This window comes from Podarcis pityusensis (genome assembly GCF_964106645.2).
Source record: "Podarcis pityusensis genome assembly, chromosome: 11".
Lineage (NCBI taxonomy): Eukaryota > Metazoa > Chordata > Lepidosauria > Squamata > Lacertidae > Podarcis > Podarcis pityusensis.
Genome location: NC_138036.1, coordinates 9,226,457 through 9,247,796, shown reverse-complemented (window position 1 = coordinate 9,247,796; position 21,340 = coordinate 9,226,457). Strand labels below are relative to the sequence as shown.

Sequence of the window (21,340 nt, the reverse complement as noted above, 5' to 3'; positions counted from 1 at the left end):
CTCTTTCTCTCTCTCTCTCTCTCTCTCTCTCTGGACTCTGTTTCCATTATTGCGTCTCTGTGTGGAAGAGGCGTGCACGTTTCCCTATTCTGTCGTTGTTGAGGTCAGGAATGAGGAGGCGACTGGGGAGGCGGAATAAACACCGAAGGTCATGTGGCCCCTGTTATTATCGTTACTATTAATAGTAATCAATAATAATAATAATAATAGTACGCTTGCACCCTAACCCTATTAATATGTATTTAGAACCATAGAGTTGTAGAGCTGGAAGGGAGGGGGGGTCATTCGGTCCAACCCCCTGCGATGCAGGAATCTCAATCAGAACATACATGGCAAATGGCCATCCATCCTCTGCTTTGAAACTTCCAAGGAAGGAGAGTTCATCATCTTAAATGACTCTTATGCACAGTTCCCTGCCTGAGAGTAATAGCCCATGTCCTTCGTTTAGGGTAAAACGGGGAGGTTACTGGGCCTTGGAAGGGAATGGCCAGGCAACACAAGCCCAGTACGTTTCCAAACACAATTCAAAGTGTTGGTGCTGACCTTTATAGCCCTAAATGGTCTCGATCCAGTATACCCGAAGGAGCGTCTCCACCCCCATTGTTCTGCCCGGACACTGAGGTCCAGCGCCAAGGGCTTTCTGGCGGTTCCCTTGCTCATCCAACCTCTGCTTAAAAAACTCCAATGAAGGAGAGTCCACCACCTTCTGAAGGAGACCGTTCCACCATTGAACAGCTCTTACTGTCAGAAAGTTCTTCCTGATGTTGAGCAGGAATTTCCTTTCTTGTAATTTGAAGCCTACCCTCCAGAGCAGGAGAACAGGACCCTCTTCTCATTGGGTCTAAACTGCCATCATTCACAGAACACAGAAGTGGAACCCTGAATCTGTGCCATACCTGAAGGCAGTGGCGTAGCGTGGGGGTGCAGGGGGGGGGGGCCAGCCGCACCGGGCGCAACATCTGGGGGTTAGGATTAGGGGGCGCAAATCCACGGGGTTAGGGGACGCAAATTACTTGCCTTGCCCCAGGTGCTGACAACCCACGCTACGCCACTGCCTGAAGGAGCGTCTCCACCCCCATCGTTCTACCCGGACACTGAGGTCCAGCGCAGAGGGCCTTCTGGCGGTTCCCTCATTGCGAGAAGCAAAGCTACAGGGAACCAGGCAGAGCGCCTTCTCGGTAGTGGCACCCGCCCTGTGGAACGCCCTCCCACCAGATGTCAAAGAGAAGAACAACTGCCAGACTTTTAGAAGACATCTGAAGGCAGCCCTGTTTAGGGAAGCTTTTAATGTTTGATGTATTCCGGTATTTTAAAATTTTGTTGAAGCCGCCCAGAGTGGCTGGGGAAGCCTAGCCAGATGGGCGTGGCATTAATAATAATAATAATAATAATAATAATTCATTGGGAACTGAACTCAGTGCAAGTGTATTCCCAAAGTTCAGGAAGTAGGAGCAAACCCTGGTCCTCTCCATGTTTACTCATATGAGCAAACGCCACCGAGTTTGTCTAGGAACGGAAAGCCAGGAGACTGCAAGGCTCTGACCGTACCCTGAACTGGGGAGGAGCCCTCTTCAACCCAGGGGAACAAAAAGAAACCGCGATCCTACAGACACATTAACTCACGAGCATTTAACCGATTCAAAGGGTTCCCAATAAAATGGGACTTCCCAATGTGAAATGAATCTCCACAAGTGGCGCAATAGATCACTACATCTGTCTGTTAACCAAAATGTTGGTAGTTCGAGCCTGCCTCAGGGAAGGCAATAGACAGGATTCCTGCATTGGGGGGTTGGACTAGATGACCCTCGGGGTCCCTTCCAGCTCTAGAATTCTATGATTTCCCAGTAATTTGGGATTCACATAGGATCGTGTTCTATGTCTGTTGCCCTCCTGTTTTGATAAAATGGTGTTGTGAATCTCTATTTACCTTGATTATACATTATTATTAATAATAATAACTTCTATACCGCCTTTCATCTGAAGATCACAGGGCGGTTTACAATATATAAACACAAACTTGCAAACCTTCGAAATAATAATTTTGTACTGTACTACACTGAATAAAGGTTCAGTGATCATTTAACAATGGGGGGCGAGGGAGGGGGCTGAAGTTAACCTCCACAGTCGTCCTAGCCTGACTCCGAAGAACAACAGCTGGAGCGCTGTCACGTGTATAATTTTCAAATGAACCACTCTCCTTTAACGCCCAGCTATTTCCTTCATCTGTACAGTTATTCTCCCCCCCCCCCACCATTAAAATGCAATACATTGATATACTGAGTTGGAGGCAGGAAATAAATTATACCATGCCCGCCTCACATAGGCCAGTAACATAAACGGACACCCTTTACAAACGTATTGAGTTGAACGTCCCATAGATTTTCAGTGAAAATCACTGCTGAGGACCTATGTCCTATTTTATTTTATTTTTTAAGCTCCTCATCTTCAGTGGAGGAAGCTAGACGGGATGAGCTCGCTTGCAGGAACCGGAGTATCCGGAGCCAAAGCGGATTTTCTGCTCAGGGTTGACGCGGAGCCGACTCTTGGAACCGGCCGAGAGAGAGAGAGCTAAATGACTTCGGCTCGATCGCTTTGTGGATCGCACCGCTGAATTCTCTCTCCCCCACCCCCAAACCCACTCCCTATCCTACCCCACCCCTGGACTGCCGCCTTCTCTGCGAGGTTTCCCTTCCTCCTGCGAGGAAGAGTGTGCGGGAGCCGGTGACGTCACCGTGCCCACTGGGTGTTCTCCTCTCGGTCCGCCTGAGAGTTCAGCGGCAGAGAGAGAAAGGGAGAGAGAGAGAAGCGTTCAGCAGAGCGCAGAGATTCAGCCTTTGCTTCTGGCAAAAGCAGGAGGACTGGGCGGACTTGGGGGTTGGAATCTCTGTTCCAGCGGCGGAGGCTAAAAATTGACAAGCGCTTCAGTCCCGTCCGGGGTCCAGAGCGTCGTTTGGCGTCTAAGAGAAGAGGCTGCCTTTTTAATTGCGCTAGAGAGAAGCCGCCCGGGAGAGAGAGGGAGAGAGCGAGCGAGCGAATTCCTGCCCGCCTGGATGTAAATGCCTGATGGTTTCCCGACGCTCAATCTCTCTCCTTACCAGGAGGAGGACCCGCAAGATGTACGCGTGAGGAGGAGCAGCAGCAGCAGCAGCCTGATTTAGGAGGTAAAGCGGGTTAGGGTGGCGCGGGGAGGGAGGGGGGCACTTGTGGGTCCGGCAGGGAGCTCCGAACGCGTGTTGTGAGCGCGCGGATGTTGTAGTCCAGGCAACATTGTCCCTTGCGCGCGCGCAAACACACCCAAACAAAAAGGACCCTAACCGAAACGGGTGAGACAATTTTCCGGGATCTCAATGGAGCCTCCATGTTCAGAGGCAGTTGAGTAGAAAATATTGATGGGGGGGTGTGTGGAATCAACCACAAGCAAAGAGGAAAGACCTTCATGCCTTGCTTTTGAACGCTGCGTGAAGATCTGAGCCAGGAGAGCTTAGATTCCTAGACTTTGGTTTATCATAAGGATGGTTTGGTTTCGGTTCTTTAATCTATCCGCGCGCCTCCTCAAAAATGGTCGTGTGAGTGTGTGTATCCGTGTTTATGTAAGGGCGCAAGGGAGGGTGGCAAGGAATATATAGTAGAGTGGCGCGTAGGAACCGTCTCCAAAGGCCACGATCCTAGGGCATTTATCTCGTAGTTCTTGCCCCTGCCGATTTACTCTTGAGTAAGTCCCTCTCAGTTTATGAGGGCTTTCTTCCAAGTATGGGTTCATGAGATCGGCGGCTTTAAAAGATCCCTCCAGATTAAGACGGAGGGTTGCCTTAGAGGTCAGGATCGGGATAAAAAGCAGCTCAGGGGAATACCTAAGGAGCAGAGCGGGGGCCGTGGCGAGGACGATTCTCACGACGGCGGAGACGGTTAAACCGCAAGAGGTGGAAGCCAGGAGAATCCAAATTTTAGCCCCTTCCTTGTGATGGAGAGAAAGAGGTGCCCGCTCTTTCCGCGGGACCCCGGTTCTTCCTTGTCCAAAGTCTCCTAGCGCAGAGGGCTGTGTAAACCGGTTTCAGCACATCGGAGCAACTCGGCTCCCAAGCTGCGTGCTGGATCCAGAGGGAAAGGTCTGCAAAGCGTCGTGTGTATTTCCTGAGAATTATTTCCACCGGCAGCCAGGATTGCTGATCCACTACCACCCGCATCACGTACTTTTCTCATAGCTCCTTTCCTTCGCTTAGTTTCATTCCATTACGAAGCGGAGGGAGTTGAGCGGTCATGTTGGAGTAGGATTGGAATCCACTTTGAGGGTTTAAGAAGGAAAGGCGAGGGAAATGAGTTAGGGGGAGATGAATGTCTTTGTAGTCCTAGAGGCGGCGGAGTTGGGATCCCAAAGAAATATTCCTAGGGCGCTGGAGCTGCCTTTGGGGCGCTTAATCCGAAGCGACCCGCCCTTTGGAACCGATTTCAGGTAGCGTATCGCCGAACAGCACGCTAACCACGCACCCGCGCCTAAATTCTAGTTAGATTCTTCTTGGCATGTTGATGGCCGGCGGCGAGGCTACTCCGGGGTAAGCTCACCCCGGGATAGTTGGCCCACCGCGTGGGGTGAATATGCCCCGACCAAACTTCCCACGCCTCCAGGCTGCGATCTTGGACGCGAGCGAGACAATCCCGAGGTAAACACTTTAAGGACTCTACACAGGAGAAGAAAAAAAGGTGGATTTAAAAACCTACCAAAAAACGCCAAAGAAGCGATCCACAAAACTGTTGCGCCGGAGATGTTTCGGGGCATTTGAAACCAACACCCGAAGCAACCGGGGAAAGTTGGATATTGGAAGCCGGTTTCGGTCGAAATAGCTCGGCTGTTGGAGGCGGATCGGGCCCCCAAGATGCAACAGGAGTCCCCTCGGCTCAGACCAAGCACATTTTAGGTTGCAGTCCTATACTCTCTTACTCGTGAGTAAGTGACACTGAATTCAACGGGACTTGAGTAGACACGGAGAGCATTGTGGCTTGGAAATCGCGCAATAGAAACATTGTACACCCACATGCACGGCTTCGCTGTTCCTGGATGAGGCTATTTGATCTCCTTCTTTTTCCCATTTTAAAAAAAATCTGCTTGCCCCGGCCTCGTTTGTCAGGGCTTATTACTTGCAGGCGTGGTCCCTTTTCGGTGCCGCGTGTCCTATAATTTGGCAGAAAAACTCACTTCTTCTGAAAAGGCCAAGAAACGGTCAGCAAACCCCAAGGGCGCGTAATAGCTAGTAGAAGGGACATTGCAGTAAGATTTAAAAATAAGTAATTATCAATGAGCCCACGAAGAAATATTAGTGTACTGACAATCTCTGACCGACGTTCTTAAATTCCTGAGAATTCAGAATCGAAAGCAAGTTAGGTACTGGACTCGTCTATAACAAGCCAGGTTACAGGAATGTATTCTTCTTTACCTTTCCATTATCTTTGGTCCACTCTCCACTGTAGCAAGAGCCGCAGGTTCTTTTAAAACAATAAAGCGATTGGTTCTCAACGTTCACAGTGCAGTTTGGCAGATTTTCCATTGGCAAAAGACTCTTCCTGAAGTTGGATGTTGTTGTTGTTTTTAAAAGGCAATTGTAGCGCTGATAGTTTTAATAATAATAATAATTAAATCCAAGGTTGTCAGAAGTATGAGTATGGATATTAGAAATCCACCTTATGCAGGTTTCTAATTTCAATGTTCTTCCAGAGAAAGAATTGTGCTTTTCCTTGGCTCTCCAGAATCTTTGCAAAATGCGTTCTCTGCCTCTCTGCATATATTGTAGAGTGAGTCTGGAAAAAAGTTCTGTGTGTTTTAGGAACGTGCACACCCTTTGACTGATACATAGGTTTTAGTACAGACATTATTCTACAGATTTTATGAATCATGTTTCATTGACGTTGCCTCTCTGGACTCTCAACCGTATAAATTAGACTGAAAGCCTTAAAGGGCCTTGCTTACGCGTGTTTATAATCATTTGATTTCTATATGCACTTCGATTTGACCCCCTCAGGTATGTTTAACCCCTTGAACGTGTGAATGGCCGGCCACAGAACGTTCATGTTTCCCATCGCCTTAAATGCAATGCTTCGTCAGTAGAGACGACCAAGTTTCCATTTTATAAATAGCTGAGGAGTTACTGAAGTGTAGGGAAATAGTGACATGCTCGCACCTCCTTTGCACCTGAACGTGTGAACTGTGTCAGTTGCGGGTGGCGGGCGGGGGTTGGGTGGCGGGGACTGAATTTAAAGTCCTTTACTACGATATGGAAAATCCTAGCCCCCTGGACTTAGATCTCTGATTGCCCACGCATGCCACCAAGTCATTCCATAATGGTGCCGCGAATAATATGCACGTCTGAATCAATCCGCTCCACAGATTCCAACGACGATGCTCGCCAGAATAGATTCTGAGGCTAAGCTCTCCTGAGATCTGACTCAAAGCCTGCTCTTTCTTCTGAATCGGAGTCCACGGGGGCGGGGGGGGGGAGTATTTCCTCTTGCCGTATCTAGCTTGAAATGGACCAGATACGAGGGAATCGCTTCCTTTTTACTGAATAAAGTGAGCGAACCAACTTCAAAACAACAGGAACCGTCCCTTAGGGATCCAGGAGGAACAGCTGATCTGGCCTGCTAAAGCGATCAATTATTGCAGAGAATATATTGTCCCTTAATGTGGCACCTTCAGGGGAAATGCTTCCCTAATAACCTCCGCCTGAGACGGGTACATTTCCAGAGCAATCCTGCTCGTATCTACTCCGGAGTATCTGCACACTGAGTTCAATGTGACTCACTAGGACTGCAGCCTCAGTTGGGGAGCCCAACAGACGACTTCTTCTCAAAAAAATGTATTTAAAAATCGAGATTTATTTATTTTATTTTTTAGCCTCACATTTGGATGATTTCACCCTCCCTTCTCCCTCCGCATCCCCAATGACGCACGCATTTCGTGCCCTACTTTACCGAGGTAGCCACGTCAAACCGTTTACGCTACTTTTTCAGTCATCTCCATCGGCCATCCCTTACCCGGTGGAGAGGAGAAGAAGGGCAAACCCGGAGAATTCAGTAGGCGTTGCAATATAAACGTGCTCTTACCTCAAGCTGAATTAAGGATGAAAAATAAAATAAAAAATAGGGGGGATGGATATTTTAGCGCCGAATTACCTATTTTACAAGGTCAGGTGAACGATACAATCCTAGGCTTTAGTATATCAGAATGTAGGTGGAGGGGGGGGCATATCTTTAAAAATTATTCTCAAATTGTAATTTATAAAATTGAGAAAACCAGGGGATCCTGAAAAGGGTTGTGTGCTGACTTTATTAAATGCAGAAAGTTTTCCTTTTGCATGTGGGGAGCTTTCCTTAATGCAACTCCCTGTCTGAAGTCTGGAATGGTACACCCTAGAATCCTACCGCCTTATTCTTGCAAAAAGCAAAAGCAGCCATGTTCTTTATTTGTTTGTTTATTGCATTTCTATCCCACCCTGTTCTCCAGGGTACTCAAGGTGGTGTACCTGGCGCTCTCCATCCTCAATTAACCCCCACAACAACCCTGCGAGGTAGGTTAGGCTGAGAGGCAATGACTGGCCTAAGGTCACCCAGTGAGGAAAAAATACAGAATCCACATTTGGGTGATAGCTTTATTAGGCCAGACAAAATAGCGTGCTGCCACTCAAGTTCTCCAGAACTTGAGTTCTACCAGGCTAGAGATGGTAAACAAAGCAAGGCTGCGGATGATTGGCTGATGGTGAAGCCATGGAGTCTGTATCAGAGACATGGGAGGTTGCTGTAGGTATTCAAAGGGGGCTCTTTGAGTGCTAGGCAGATTTTCATTCCCCTGTTTTTTGAAAATATAAAATCCAGCTCTTAACCAGAGTCAGGCTACTGATTCATCTCAGTACTGTCAACAGTGACTGGCAGCGGGTTTTCTAGGGTTTTAAAAAAAGGTAAAAGACCCCTGACAGTTAAGTCCATTCGCGAACGACTCTGGGGTTGTGGCGCTCATCTCGCTTTACTGGCCGAGAGAGCCGATGTTTGTCTGCAGACAGCTTCCGGGTCATGTGGCCAGCATGACTAAGCTGCTTCTGGCAAAACCAGAGCAGCACATGGAAATGCCGTTTACCTTCCCGCTGGAGTGGTACCTATTTATCTACTTGCACTTTGACGTGCTTTCAAACTGTTAGGTTGGCAGGAGCTGGGACCAAGCAATGGGAGCTCACCCCTTCGCTGGGATTCGAACCTCTGACCTTCTGATTGGCAAGCCCTAGGCTCAGTGGTTTAGACCACAGTGCCACCCGCACTGAGTGTTTTAGGAGAGGGGTATTCCTTCCCTACCAGGAGAGGCCTGGAATTGAACCTGGAATCTTCCACTTGAGAAGCAAGAGCTGTACCGCTGAGTTACAGTCTGCCTCCATCCTTTGGCAAAACACACAGGTTCTTTGTTGTATGAAGAACAGGAATAAAGACAAACCAGACTGTTTAAAAAAAACAAAAAAACCCTAGATTGTTTTAAACTCTCAAGTTCAGTTCCCAGTATTTCTCACTGGCATCGATCATCTTTCCCCAGATGCGTTCCAGATTTTTGATTTTTTTTTTTTACTACAATTCCCACTATCCTTAACTATTGGCCATACTGGCAGGGCTGATGGGAATTGTAGTCCAGAAAAATCCAGAGAGTTTCCGATTGGAGAACACTAAGATGATCCCCTGAGTACCAGGAGGTGGCAATACGTGGGGGTTCTAGAATGGACTGCAGTTAAGAATTGCCAATTTTTCATGCCTCCCTATCCTAAAAGCTCTCTTGAAATAGAGAATTTGCACTGCAGATAAAAGGGCTGAGTTCAAACTTTTCTCCCTGATGTGCTAGCTTTCTACTTGCAGGGAGCGTGTAATTTTTTTAAAAAATGTGGGGAGTGGCATTCTAATAGTTATGTTTCACTTGCATTGTGAAATGGAGTTTTATCAAGCTTGGCATTTTATAAGCTTATTGCACTGCACATGGAGACCTAGAATTCAGTAGCAGGGCTAGGAAACACTTCAGTCTAAGCCTATAACCCAACCTTCACAAATCTGATGCCCTGTTGGTCCTTTGGACCACCACCAATAACAACCAACATTGCCCGGGGCTGATGGGAGTTGTAGTTCAAAACATTGGCAGAGCATCGTGTCAGCAAAGTCTGCTATAAGGTTCTATAGGGTAGGTGGGGAAATGTTCTAGCACCATGTAAGGCAGGTGTGAAGACTCTTTGGCCCTCTGGTCCTGTTCCTCAACATCTGCTGCCTGAAGAGGCCCCCTCAGCCTGCCTAATGCCAGGGCCGGTCCCAAATGTTTCAGCCTGAAACAAAGCTCAATGGTGCCACCCCTGCTAAGGCCAACACTATTAAAAGAGTTGTTTGCTGCAATCAGACACCAGTTTCTTAAATTTATCTATTTCACACACACACTTCTCCATGGTACTGCCTGAACCAGGTTGGTTCTCCCTACTGCATAGTTAAGGGAAAGAAACTTGCTGAGAAAAGGAAACAGCTGGTAGGCATTGCTGAGATCCTGAATTCAGGCAGCTGTAGTTGAGATTCCTGCATTGCAGGGGGTTGGACTAGATGACCACTGAGGTCCCTTCCAACTCTACAGTTCTATGATTCTAAATGCTGGGATGTGCACATGGTTGTTGCGGCTGTTGTTTTTTCTTGTGGTTGTTGTTAAGTTGCAATTGGGACATTCTTCTGAATAAAAGCATGCTTAGGACAGTGCTGTCGCTAGGTTACTGTAAAAATAAGGAAAATTGTTTCACAGTTGAGCTGCGAGAATATATATATATACACACATACAGAAACTCAGAGAATATATGTGTATAATGAGAGGGAGGGACATCTGGGAAAATGATCACCATTCTGTGATCATTTTTTTACCCATCAGTTTTATTCGATATGCTATTAGTATTCTTATGGCTATTATTGGAGTGTTGTGTTTTTTATGTTTTAAACTCCTTTGTTGTGTTTTCTATGAATGCGTGGCTTATACATATTTAAATGAATGACAATAAATAAATAAATCCCCAAACAAGGATTTCTGAGTTCATTCAGAAAGAAGCAGTCGTCACATTCTGGGTCCAGGTCCTTTTGAATCTGAACTGTTTCCTAGAAGGAAAGGTCTCTCACTTGAGATCTGGAGACAGTGCAGTTCTGCAATTGCTCTGGGAAGTGGGACCCACAACTAAATGTTGCAGTTTGGGGCAGTGCTGCTGGAGTTGGGGTGTTGTGGGAGATTCCTCGCAGGGAGATGAGCAAAGGGGGAGCAAAACAACAACAACATGAGTGCCTACTGAAAAGATCCATTTTAAAAGCAGCTGTACCAAAAGGAATTATTGTGAAAATAATTTTTCTCTTTTTGGGGGCGTGCCAATTTTTGTCCTTGCTCAGGGCGCCACATTACCAAAGTCCACCCCTGATGTGGGCTCCTGTGCAGGGTTGCAGCCAAATGAAACCACCTTCTTTCAGGATACGTAAAGGTCCAGTCATGACCGACTCTGGGGTTGCAGCGCTCATCTCGCTTTACTGGCCAAGGGAGCCGCATACAGCTTCCGGGTCATGTGGCCAACATGACAAAGCCGCTTCTGGCAAACCAGAGCAGCGCACGGAAACACTGTTTACCTTCCTGCCAGAGTGGTACCTATTTATCTACTTGCACTTTGATGTGCTTTCGAACTGCTAGGTTGGCAGGAGCAGGGACCAAGCAACGGGAGCTCACCCTGTCATGGGGATTCGAACCGCCAACCTTCTGATCGGCAAGTCCTAGGCTCTGTGGTTTAACCCACAGTGCCACCCACGTCCCTGTTCTTTCAGGATACTCCACTGCATTCTCCCTCTGCCATATGTTCTTGTTGTTTCCCACTTCTGCATTTAGCCAGCCTTCCATGGGCACTGAACATGCTCAGTCATCAATAGGCTGTTTGGGGTTGAGTTGCTGCACATGGATTTTATCTGCTAAAGCATGCTAACCTCTCCTCTTTGTGTGTGTGTGTGTGTGTGTGTGTGTGTGTGCATAGCAGAAGCACCTGGCCTGGTGTGGTGAAGCCAGCAAGATAGTCAGGAAGTTGGGGCTCTGCAGGCACACCAGCGGATGTTGCTGCTTTGGCTGCATCTACATTGAGATGCAAGTGGCACTGTGGTCTAAACCACAGAGCCCAGGGCTTGCCGATCGGAAGGTTGATGGTTTGAATCCCTGCAATGGGGTGAGCTCCCGTTGCTCGGTCCCTGCTCCTGCCCACCTAGCAGTTCGAAAGCACATCAAAGTGCAACTAGATAAATAGGTACCGCTCTGGCAGGAAGGTAAATGGTGTTTCCGTGCGCTGCTCTGGTTCACCAGAAGTGGCTTAGTCATGCTGGCCACATGACCCGGAAGCTGTCTGCGGACAAATGCCGACTCCCTTGGCCTATAGAGCGAAATGAGGGCCGCAACCCCAGAGTCATCCGCGACTGGACCTAATGGTCAGGGGTACCTTTACCTTTACATTAAGAGAACTGAGCTTGCTTCTTATATGGCTGGTTCACACGTGCAAGCTACCACTTGATACTACAGCCAGTGAGTTGTTAGCATGTGCCTGTACGTATGAGCTGTGTTTCAATTTAACATTTGTGTGGGTTTAGCAGACCACTGGTGTTGCTGCTGGTTACCTGGACGGAGCTGGGGCAGGGAGGTGGCGAGCTCAAGGCTGCGCCAGTGCACCAGTGGAGCCAGTCCAGGACTCCCACTAGGGAGTCACAGCCTTGCCACCCCCTTTCTTCACCCCAGCCTCATCCAGATGAGCTGGTCTTGGGAGGGAAGCCCCATAACTCCATCCCCAACACCATCACTACTGATTTGGTCCATTAGCCTGTTCACACTCCTCCATCTTTTCCGCTTGGTTTTTTCCATCACTTGACAACTTAACGGTTGACAACCTGCAGCTGAACATGTGAATTGACTCATTTTGTGTCTGCTGTGGATATATGGACAGTTATCTGTGGAGATTGGTAATGAAACGTTCTCTCTCTCTCTCTCTCTCTCTCTCTCTCTCTCTCACACACACACACACTCAAGTCATTGGTACTTGACATTCAAGCAATGCACATGCACCGTATTTTTCGCTCCATAAGATGCACCTGACCATAAGACGCATCTAGTATTTAGAGGAGGAAAACAAGAAAAAAAATATTCTGAACAAAACAGTGTATGTATGCTTTTTGTGGTTCATGCTGTGGCCACAGACATAATATGTGATTTGACGGTGAGTTTGGGGTAGCCCAATGCAAAAATCCTGAGAATCCATGTGGATCCGTGCTTTGTAACCACGTTTTTGCGCCATTGCGGTCCCACGAAACAGTGGGTGCGTGATTTTTTTGGTGCAAGCTATAGCCATGGACATGCTATGTGATCTGATGGTGAATTTGGGGTGACCCAGTGCAAAAATCCTGAGGATCCATGTGCTTTTACCTCCCCCTTCCCAGGCAGCCTCCTTTATCTCTAGAGTCCCTTATCTCCCTCCCGATCGCTTGCCGATCAGCTGCTCAGTGGCTTTGTTTCAACACCCCCTTCCCTCTTTCTAAAAATAAAAGCATGATCTGCTTTTTGCCCCTGTGCAATTTGGTTCCAGGGACCATGCATTCGCTGCATAAGACGCACAGACATTTCCCCTTACTTTTTAGGAGGAAAAAAGTGCGTCTTATGGAGCAAAAAATACAGTATGTGTGTAAAGGCCTTAGTGAACTGGTTGGCATCAAAACCTATTCTTAGGAATACTCTGTGTGAGAGCCAGTTTGGCAGACCTGGCGTCATTTTGCTGCATGGTGCAAGGGAAAAGGTGAAAGGGTTATGGCGACTCAGGGACAGAGAAGCTGCTTCGCATGCAGAAGGTCTTAGGTTCAGCCCCCAGGATCTCTAGAAATGTCCCCTCTCTGAAACCCTGGAGAGCTACTGCCAGTCAGTATAGATGGCTTTGAGCTTGATGGAGCAATGGTCTGACTTGTATAAGGCAGTTGTCCTGGTTCCACTCAAAACACAGAGGCAGAGGCACGACTTGAAGGAGGAGGACTTCAAAGGGCCGGGGTTGCCGTGGCAGCTGTCACTCCCACAATTTCCATGGCAACAAGGAGTCTCTGCTGGGGAGCAAGTCCAGGCTCCCCTCTTGGAAAGGGTTGGGCGGTAGCAGGGATCGTTCAGCGGGCCTTTGCAACCGGAGCACCAGCCATGGTGGCCCTCAAGGCTGGAGACAAGTTGCCCAGTGTGGAGGTCTACGAGGGTGACCCTGGCAACAAGGTGAATGTGGTGAGCCTCTTCACAGGCAAGAAGGGGATCTTGTTTGGGGTGCCTGGTGCGTTCACTCCAGGTTGTTCAAAAACCCACCTCCAAGGCTATGTGGAGAAGGCAGGACAGCTGAAAGGCAAAGGAGTGGAGGTCATCACCTGCTTGTCTGTCAACGACGTCATGAGCAAGTGTGGAAAGGCTCACAAAGCTGAGGGAAAGGTCCGGATGTTTTGTTGTTGTTGTTGTTTCCAAAAAAATTATTGGTTTTCACAATATTATAAACAAACAAACAAACACACAAGACAAACAAACATAAATCATAGCCTTATTGAAAATTACACTTATTAACTTTGTTAAGTGACTTCCTCGCTTCCCCTTGGTTGAATTTCATTGCATGTCCTTTTAACGGTTTTCCAAATCCCAATTCTTATGAAATTTAACTTAAACATTAACATCCTTAAATCTTCACCTTATGGAATTAAACATATTAATTCATCACTTAACATAAATAAAACCCTAAGCCAATTAAGTATCTGCAAGCTATTTTCAATTAATTTAACTTAACAAATTTAACTAGATAATCATTAAATTTATTCCACTCTTCCTGATAATCCTCCTCCTTCTGGTCACGGACTCTTCTGTTTAGGTCGGCCAGCTCCGAAAAATCCATCATCTTCATCTGCCATTCTTCTATTGTTGGTAATTCTTGGGTTTTCCACTTTTTAGCTAACAAAATATGAGCAGCAGTTGTAGCATACAAAAATAACTTTACATCTTTCTTGGGCAATTCCAAACCTGGTATTCCAAGAAGGGAAAGGTCCGGATGTTGGCTGATCCCACAGGAGCATATGGGAAGGCTACAAACCTGTTGCTGGACAAAGAGCCACTACGGGAACTTTTTGGGACCCAACGATCCAAACGGTTCTCTTTGGTAGTCCAAGATGGTGTGGTGAAGGCCCTCAACACAGAAGAAGATGGCACAGGCCTCACCTACAGTTTGGCCAACAAGATCCTATCTCAGCTCTGAGACCTGGGACACCGTGGTTGTTAACCCATCTCCTAAACCCTGACAGCAAGAGACGCACAAAACCACCCACCCTCACCTGATTCTTACTAGGGATGGTGGGCTGATTTATTTCCCCCTCACAGCTTCTAGGATTTGGCCTTTACAAGGGCAGGGATATGTATGTAGCTGCTTTGAATCCCTTCTCTGTCTTGACTCCGTTATCTTGGACATTATTGCCTGAAATAAAAATTATACTGGGGGGGATGGGGACCCACAGAGGCAGAAGATGTTGCTTGTAAGAAAGAGATCTTTATTCAGGCAAGTCACGATATAGGCTCAGCAGAGAGGGCACAGGGCTTAGGTGTCACAATTCAGGAGTTTAGGAGCAGAGCGATAAGTTCAGAACTGGACAGAAGCAATGACGATGTCCCAACAAGTTCACCCAGCCCTCCTGCCTAGCTTCGAAAGATGAAGTATGGCATGCTCAGGTGTGAGACTCTCTTGACATTGTGGGAATGTCAAGCTTACAAGCACACACTTTATTGGGGCAGGTGGTTCTGGTCCCATCTGTGAAAGCAGAGTCTGGTTCTAGCCAACAAGGTTGCATCCTTCTGTTCAGACTCCAGTTCAGTCATTGCTGCTTCCTGTTCAGCCCTTCCCAGCCAGCATTGAGGCTCTCCACTCCACAGGAGGGTTGGAGGGGAGAGCCAGAATCCCTGCTCCCCACTCCAAAGCAATTGAAGCTGGGATAGAAAAGGGAGATCTTAGAGAGCAAGTGCCGGTCAAATTAGACAATGTTGAGTTAGAGAGAGACCAATGACCTGACTCACAATAATGCAACTTTGTGTGTGCTTGTCAGGAATGTCCTGACAATAAGGGACTGGTGTAACAAGCTACAAGAATTTGCTGAAATGGCACAGTTGACATATAGCCTGAGAGGCAATTCAAAACAAAAAATTATGGGAAAGTGGGGTAGATATAAGATATATGTTCAAAAATACAGTAAAGGTTCGCTATCTATGTTAGCATTCGATTGACATTGGAGAGAGACTGAGTTGAGAAATTAAGACCAAGGGTACATATTTATATAGGAATGTATTAGATAAAATGTAAAGAAATATACAATAAGAGTACATTCATTTGTAAAAAAGGAATATACAACGGGATAGTCAGGAAGTCGAAAGTGTTGGTACATATGTGATTTTGGAATAGTTATTTGTCCTTGTTTCTTTCTTTCTTTCTTTCTTTCTTTCTTTCTTTCTTTCTTTCTTTTAGTATATAAACTTTGTATACATGTTAAAAATTATAGTATAATAAGCCTTGTGATGTAATATGAGAATGTCTACCGAGGTAGCCTAAGAACTTTAATAAATAAATAAATTTTTTTAAAAAAGGAATGTTGATTGGTGGTCCATATCTGCCCCCTCCAAAAAATAACCTTAATCTGGTCTCCAGTAGTAGTAGCCAATTTTATGCACAGCCATTGAAAATTTGGCTCACAAGTCCATTTTCAAAGCAGGGGAAGTTGTGAGTTTCCATTTGTATATCATTCACTTTTTTTAATCATATCACCATCTCATGAGCTGTCTTTGCCCACGGACCAGGGTTCTGCTACTCTGCAAATTGTATGGAAGTGGGAGCTGGACCATAAAGAAGGCTGATCACCGAAGAATTGTTGCTTTTGAATTATGGTGCTAGAGGAGACTCTTGAGAGTCCCATGGAATGCAAGAAGATCAAACCTATCCATTCTTAAGGAAGTCAGCCCTGAGTGCTTACTGGAAGGACAGATCCTGAAATTGAGGCTCCAATACTTTGGCCACCTCATGAGAAGAGAAGACTCCCTGGAAAAGACCCTGATGTTGGGAAAGATGGAGGGCGCAAGGAGAAGGGGACGACAGAGGACGAGATGGTTGGACAGTGTTCTCGAAGCTACCAGCATGAGTTTGACCAAACTGCGGGAGGCAGTGGAAGACAGACGTGCCTGGTGTGCTCTGGTCCATGGGGTCACGAAGAGTCGGACATGACTAAACGACTAAACAACAACATTAATTTAGGGATCACCAACATGGTGCTGGTGGTCGCAGAGGTACCCCTGAGGCCTCTGAGACCCCCACTTACTGGTCAGTGAAAGTGGTTACCATTTTCTCTCTTGAAAAATACATAGAACTGAAAGAGGAAATTGGACGCCTGAAACACTTTCCCACGTCCTCTTTTGGTTCTACATGGTTTTCGAGGCTTGGATTAGCTCTGCTAGATTTGACGTTTACTCAGATCCCTTGGGGAAATGAAATGTGTGCATGCCCAATTTCCTCTCCATGTCTGATCTGGAGAGGGAGAGGGGGGGGAAGGACAGCGAGTCCAGAATCAAAGAGTGAAAGTCATTCCGCATGCAGCAATCTGAATGAAAACAGCAATATCTCCAAGAATATGCATCAATTTCCAAAACTGCCTGGTTAAATTTAAAGAAAGGGGGGGTGTCCCAAATTAACATGTATTTCCACAAGAGGGATGTAGAATCATAGAATCATAGAGTTGGAAGAGACCACAAGGGCCAGCGAGTCCAACCCCCTGCCAAGCAGGAAACACCATCAGAGCACTCCTGACATATGGTTGTCAAGCCTCTGCTTAAAGACCTCCAAAGAAGGAGACTCCACCACACTCCTTGGCAGCAAATTCCACTGTCGAACAGCTCTTACTGTCAGCAAGTTCTTCCTAATGTTTAGGTGGAATCTTCTTTCTTGTAGTTTGGATCCATTGCTCCGTGTCCGCTTCTCTGGAGCAGCAGAAAACAACCTTTCTCCCTCCTCTATGTGACATCCTTTTATATATTTGAACATGGCTATCATATCACCCCTTAACCTCCTCTTCTCCAGGCTAAACATGCCCAGCTCTCTTAGCCGTTCCTCATAAGGCATTGTTTCCAGACCTTTGACCATTTTGGTTGCCCTCCTCTGGACACGCTCCAGTTTGTCAGTGTCCTTCTTGAACTGTGGTGCCCAGAACTGGACACAGTACTCCAGGTGAGGTCTGACCAGAGCAGAATGTGTTGTGTAGTTTCCTGACGTTGGGTTTGTGCTTTGGTATGGCCGCACAGCAGACAGAAATGCTTCCGATGCCCCTTTCTCCATGCCAGTAAGAGCTGCAGCTGCTGGATTTCTGCCAAGAAAAATAGTATCTAAGGGGAAAGACAGGTATGGAGTGGTAGAGTGATAAGTGCTGTTCCAATACGATCCAGGAAGCCATGATATATGTATGTCCCCCATCAGTGCCTTGACTTTATTTGATGGTAGTCCAGTGGTACCTTGGTTCTCAAATGCCTTGGTACTCAAACAACTTGGAACCCAAACACTGTAAACCCGGAAGTAAGTGTTCCGGTCTGTGAACTCTTTTCGGAAGCTGAACGTGCTCTGTTTTGAATGTTACGCTTCTGTTTTGAGTGCCACACTTCCATTCTGAGTGTTACGCTGGGGACTGTCTGTTTTTGCTATTTATTTTGCGTTTGTTTTTTTACGGCTCTTTTTTGTTTGTTTTTGTGACTGTATGGAACCCAGTTCAGCTACTGGTTGGTTGGTTGATTGTGTGACTGCAGTACATTGTTTATTGTTTTCATTTTATGGATCAGTGGTCTCGTTAGATAGTGAAATTAATGTTAAATGGCTCTTTTAGGGGTTGTTTTTAAAAGTCTGGAACGTATTAATCCATTTTGCATTACTTTCTATGGGAAAGCGTGCCTTGGTTCTGGAACGCTTTGGTTTTGGAACGGACTTCCGGAACGGATTAAGTTTGAGAACCAAGGTACCACTGTAATAGTATTTAAGACTAGCCTTTCCTAGTACTCAAGGAGTCCCACCAAACAATTTGAGGTGGGGGGGGGACAATATTACAAGAAAAACCAACAATTTCATTTACAAATAAGTATAAATGACAGCGAGACTTCCATATGGGCACATACACTTCCTTCTCCTTTAAGATCATCAAATAGATCCCAGATTACTAGATGGAACTGGCCATTTCTGGCTGTAGAAGAGAGAGTCCACACAATTTGCCTAATGGTAGGGTTGCCCTTTATTGCTCAGTAATCTCCCAGACCTACAATGTCCATTGCTTTGTACCTTCGGGAGGGGTAAGCAAAACGAGTTGAGATAAGTGAAAATTAATGGAACCCAGAGAAAGAGTCTTTAAAGCATATTCTGGTACTGACTCACTGCACTCAGAAGAGCATGTCCTGAGGTCACCGTTTCCACCCACAATCCCTCTTGTGATGTAAGACCTTTGGTAGTTAATGCATAGCTAGGTTATTGAATTGTTGCTGATGTCAGTATTTTGTATTGCTGCTGCTATCTAGCATTTTATGCAGACCAAACCTACGTATCTGTGTATACGCAGATGTGAGCTGCACTATGTTCTATACTGGGCTGCTTTCTACAGAGTAAAAGTGCCTAAGATTTTAGCCTTGGGCTGCAACCCAGCTTCCTGGGTAAGCCCTGCTGAATTGGCAGGACTTATTTCTGAGTAAAAATGTGTAGAATTGTGTTCTTGACACATTTACAGTGTTATAGGGTGGTGTTCCTATTTTAAAAATACACACTTTTTAAACACACTCTCTGTGTGTGTGTGTGTTTATTTTTGTAGTGTAACTTGCTTAGAACACAAGAAGGCAGGATGCGAAGAAAAGGAGTCAGAAATAAAAACTGTCAGCAGCACAACGAGACAATTTCAGCACCCAAACGCCTGTAAAAGCACATCATTATTTTTATTGCTATTTATTACTTGTATTCTACTTTTCTCGTCCAGAACACCCAAAGGGCCTTGCAAAAGGATTTAAAAATGGACAGTAAAAATGCACAATTTTTGATTGAGCTACAGCAATTTGGAGAAGGCTGTAGCTTTTTGGCAGACTGGGTTCAAAAGCTCCCAGGTCCAATCCCTGGCTTATCCAGGGAGGGTTGCAAACTTGTAGCGTTCTGCATATTGTTGGACTCCAACTCCCACAATCCCCAGCCAGGATGGCCCAGTGGTCAAAGAGGCTAGGAGATGAAGGCCAACAGCAACCACAGGCTCCCCATCCCTGCCCCAAAACCGGAGTTAGTCAGTGTGAAATAATGAACTAAATGGATGAATGACACAACTCAGTACAAATAAGCTTCCTATATTTTTAAGCAAGGCAGCAAGTTAAAAACATAAAATAGCAGCACTCAAATGTCACATCAATTAAAACGGACCATTTTTTAAAAGGCTATTCGATGGTTAGATACATAGAGCCTGTTGAATTAAAGAGTTTTTTCAAATGAATGGGGGGAAAGAGGTCGCAAGATCTTTAGTGGAAAGTCACCCTACATTTTGCTTCTAAAGCTCCACTTTGGGGAGCTGATTCCAAAAATCTTAGAACTACTGCAGCAATGTCTCTGCTCCACCCAGTATGGCAGGTGGTAGGCTTTGCTACCCGTATAGAAAGTGCTTGAGAATTCTTGTTTTATTTTCAGCAAAAAATAAACTTGTCCCTTCCTCTCTTTTATTTATTTTTTTGCAAGAAAAAACGGGTGGCAAAAGAGTTGTGCAAACATCAGAATTCTACCCACTTTATCAATGCATGTTTATGTGTGCTGATTATGCTACTACAGTCAGCATCTTATTTATCTGTGATATTTTTATGCCGTCCTTGAATGTATATTTCTGGGGCAGTACGGACAGCCAAAAATCTAATCAACCAAGTCAGTGTATGAAATATCTATGAAACTTAGGCAATGTGACATAAACATAGAATGAATGAATAAATTATAAGAGAAGAAAACATCTTAAGCTTCAACTTCTGAAAGCATAGCAAAGAAAAAGGTCTTGTTGGGGAGCCTTCAGATGTTGCTTTTGTTGTGCATTTGTGATTATTTGTGCTCATGATGGTTAGATGCGATCCCATTTTCAACACTGCAAAAGACACCCTCAGCTGATATAACTGCATGAGAAAGGTAGATAGAGATGAACCTTCAAGCTTCCTAGACTGTCCTTCCTGTGCTGACCTATTGATCTTTCTTCAGGGTTAGACTGATACTTTCAGGGTTGCTAGCCTCATTTCCTACTTCCTTCTTCATCCTTACCTCAGGAAATGTGATCTCCTTGTGTGTTTCTCCTATGCACGTGAAAGAGCAAATATAACTCTGAGGCCTTGCCTATCAAGTATTTACTTCCTGCAATAAATGTAGATTTCTTGCTTTCCTTCTCAGAGCCTCAGTGTGAATATATCCGTGCTCCTCCAACAAGGATCCAGTGTTCTTTCTTTTCAGCTTCTCTGTGCATGTTAACTCCAAACACCCAACACATCCTGCCTCATCTTCAGTCAGTGACTGTCTTGTAACTTCCTGCTGAAATCCTGTAACTTTTTAAATTGCAACTTTGGTTGGTTGGTTTTTCTGCTGCTTTTATATATGGCAAAAGAGTGTCCTTCCAGAGGGCAGTAGCAATGGGGGGAAATCACAGAGCATCGAATAAGTAGAATGATCTGTGGGTGGTCCGGTCTACATCTACCACTAATGCACTATTACTGTGTCAATTAAATGTCCCAGAACTCACACACACAACAATCTGGAGAGATGTCTCTGGAAGGATGATGGGGAAGGAATCACACAGGTATCATACAGGGGTGTGTCTTAGAATGGTGTAGAGCATGGGCAGGCAAACTAAGGCCCGGGGATCAGCATGTTTTTACATGAGTAGAATGTGTCCTTTTATTTAAAATGCATCTCTGGGTTATTTTGTGGGGCATAGGAATTCGTTCATTATTTCCCCCCCAAAATATAGTCCGGCCCCCCACAAGGTCTGAGGGACAGTGGAGCGGCCCCCTGCTGAAAAAGTTTGCTGACCCCTGGTGTAGAGGCTAGATGGATGTACCGTATTTTTCGCTCTATAACACGCTCCCAACCATAACACGCACATAGTTTTTAGAGGAGGAAAGCAAGAAAAAAAATATTCTAAACGAAACAGTGGATGTATGATTTTTGTGGTTCATGCTGTGGCCACAGACATGTGATCTCACGGTGAGTTTGGGGTAGCCCAATGCAAA

The 21,340-nt window shown here is 45.9% G+C and overlaps 1 protein-coding gene and 1 long non-coding RNA gene across 2 annotated transcripts; both read left to right on the top strand.

The window, feature by feature from the left end:
• The first annotated feature begins 103 nt into the window (after positions 1–103).
• LOC308458813 lies at positions 104–20,444 on the top strand. The gene is made up of 4 exons (XR_013977692.1): positions 104–148; positions 3,099–3,161; positions 18,919–19,019; positions 20,319–20,444. It is a non-coding gene; the product is annotated as an uncharacterized lncRNA (long non-coding RNA).
• On the top strand, positions 13,132–14,543 carry LOC308458850 (peroxiredoxin-5, mitochondrial-like). Its single transcript, XM_080973717.1, has 2 exons — positions 13,132–13,498; positions 14,097–14,543. The coding sequence occupies exons 1-2, from the start codon at positions 13,223–13,225 to the stop codon at positions 14,304–14,306; spliced, it is 486 nt and encodes a 161-aa protein (XP_080829843.1). The 5' UTR covers positions 13,132–13,222; the 3' UTR covers positions 14,307–14,543.
• Positions 20,445–21,340: the final 896 nt, after the last annotated feature.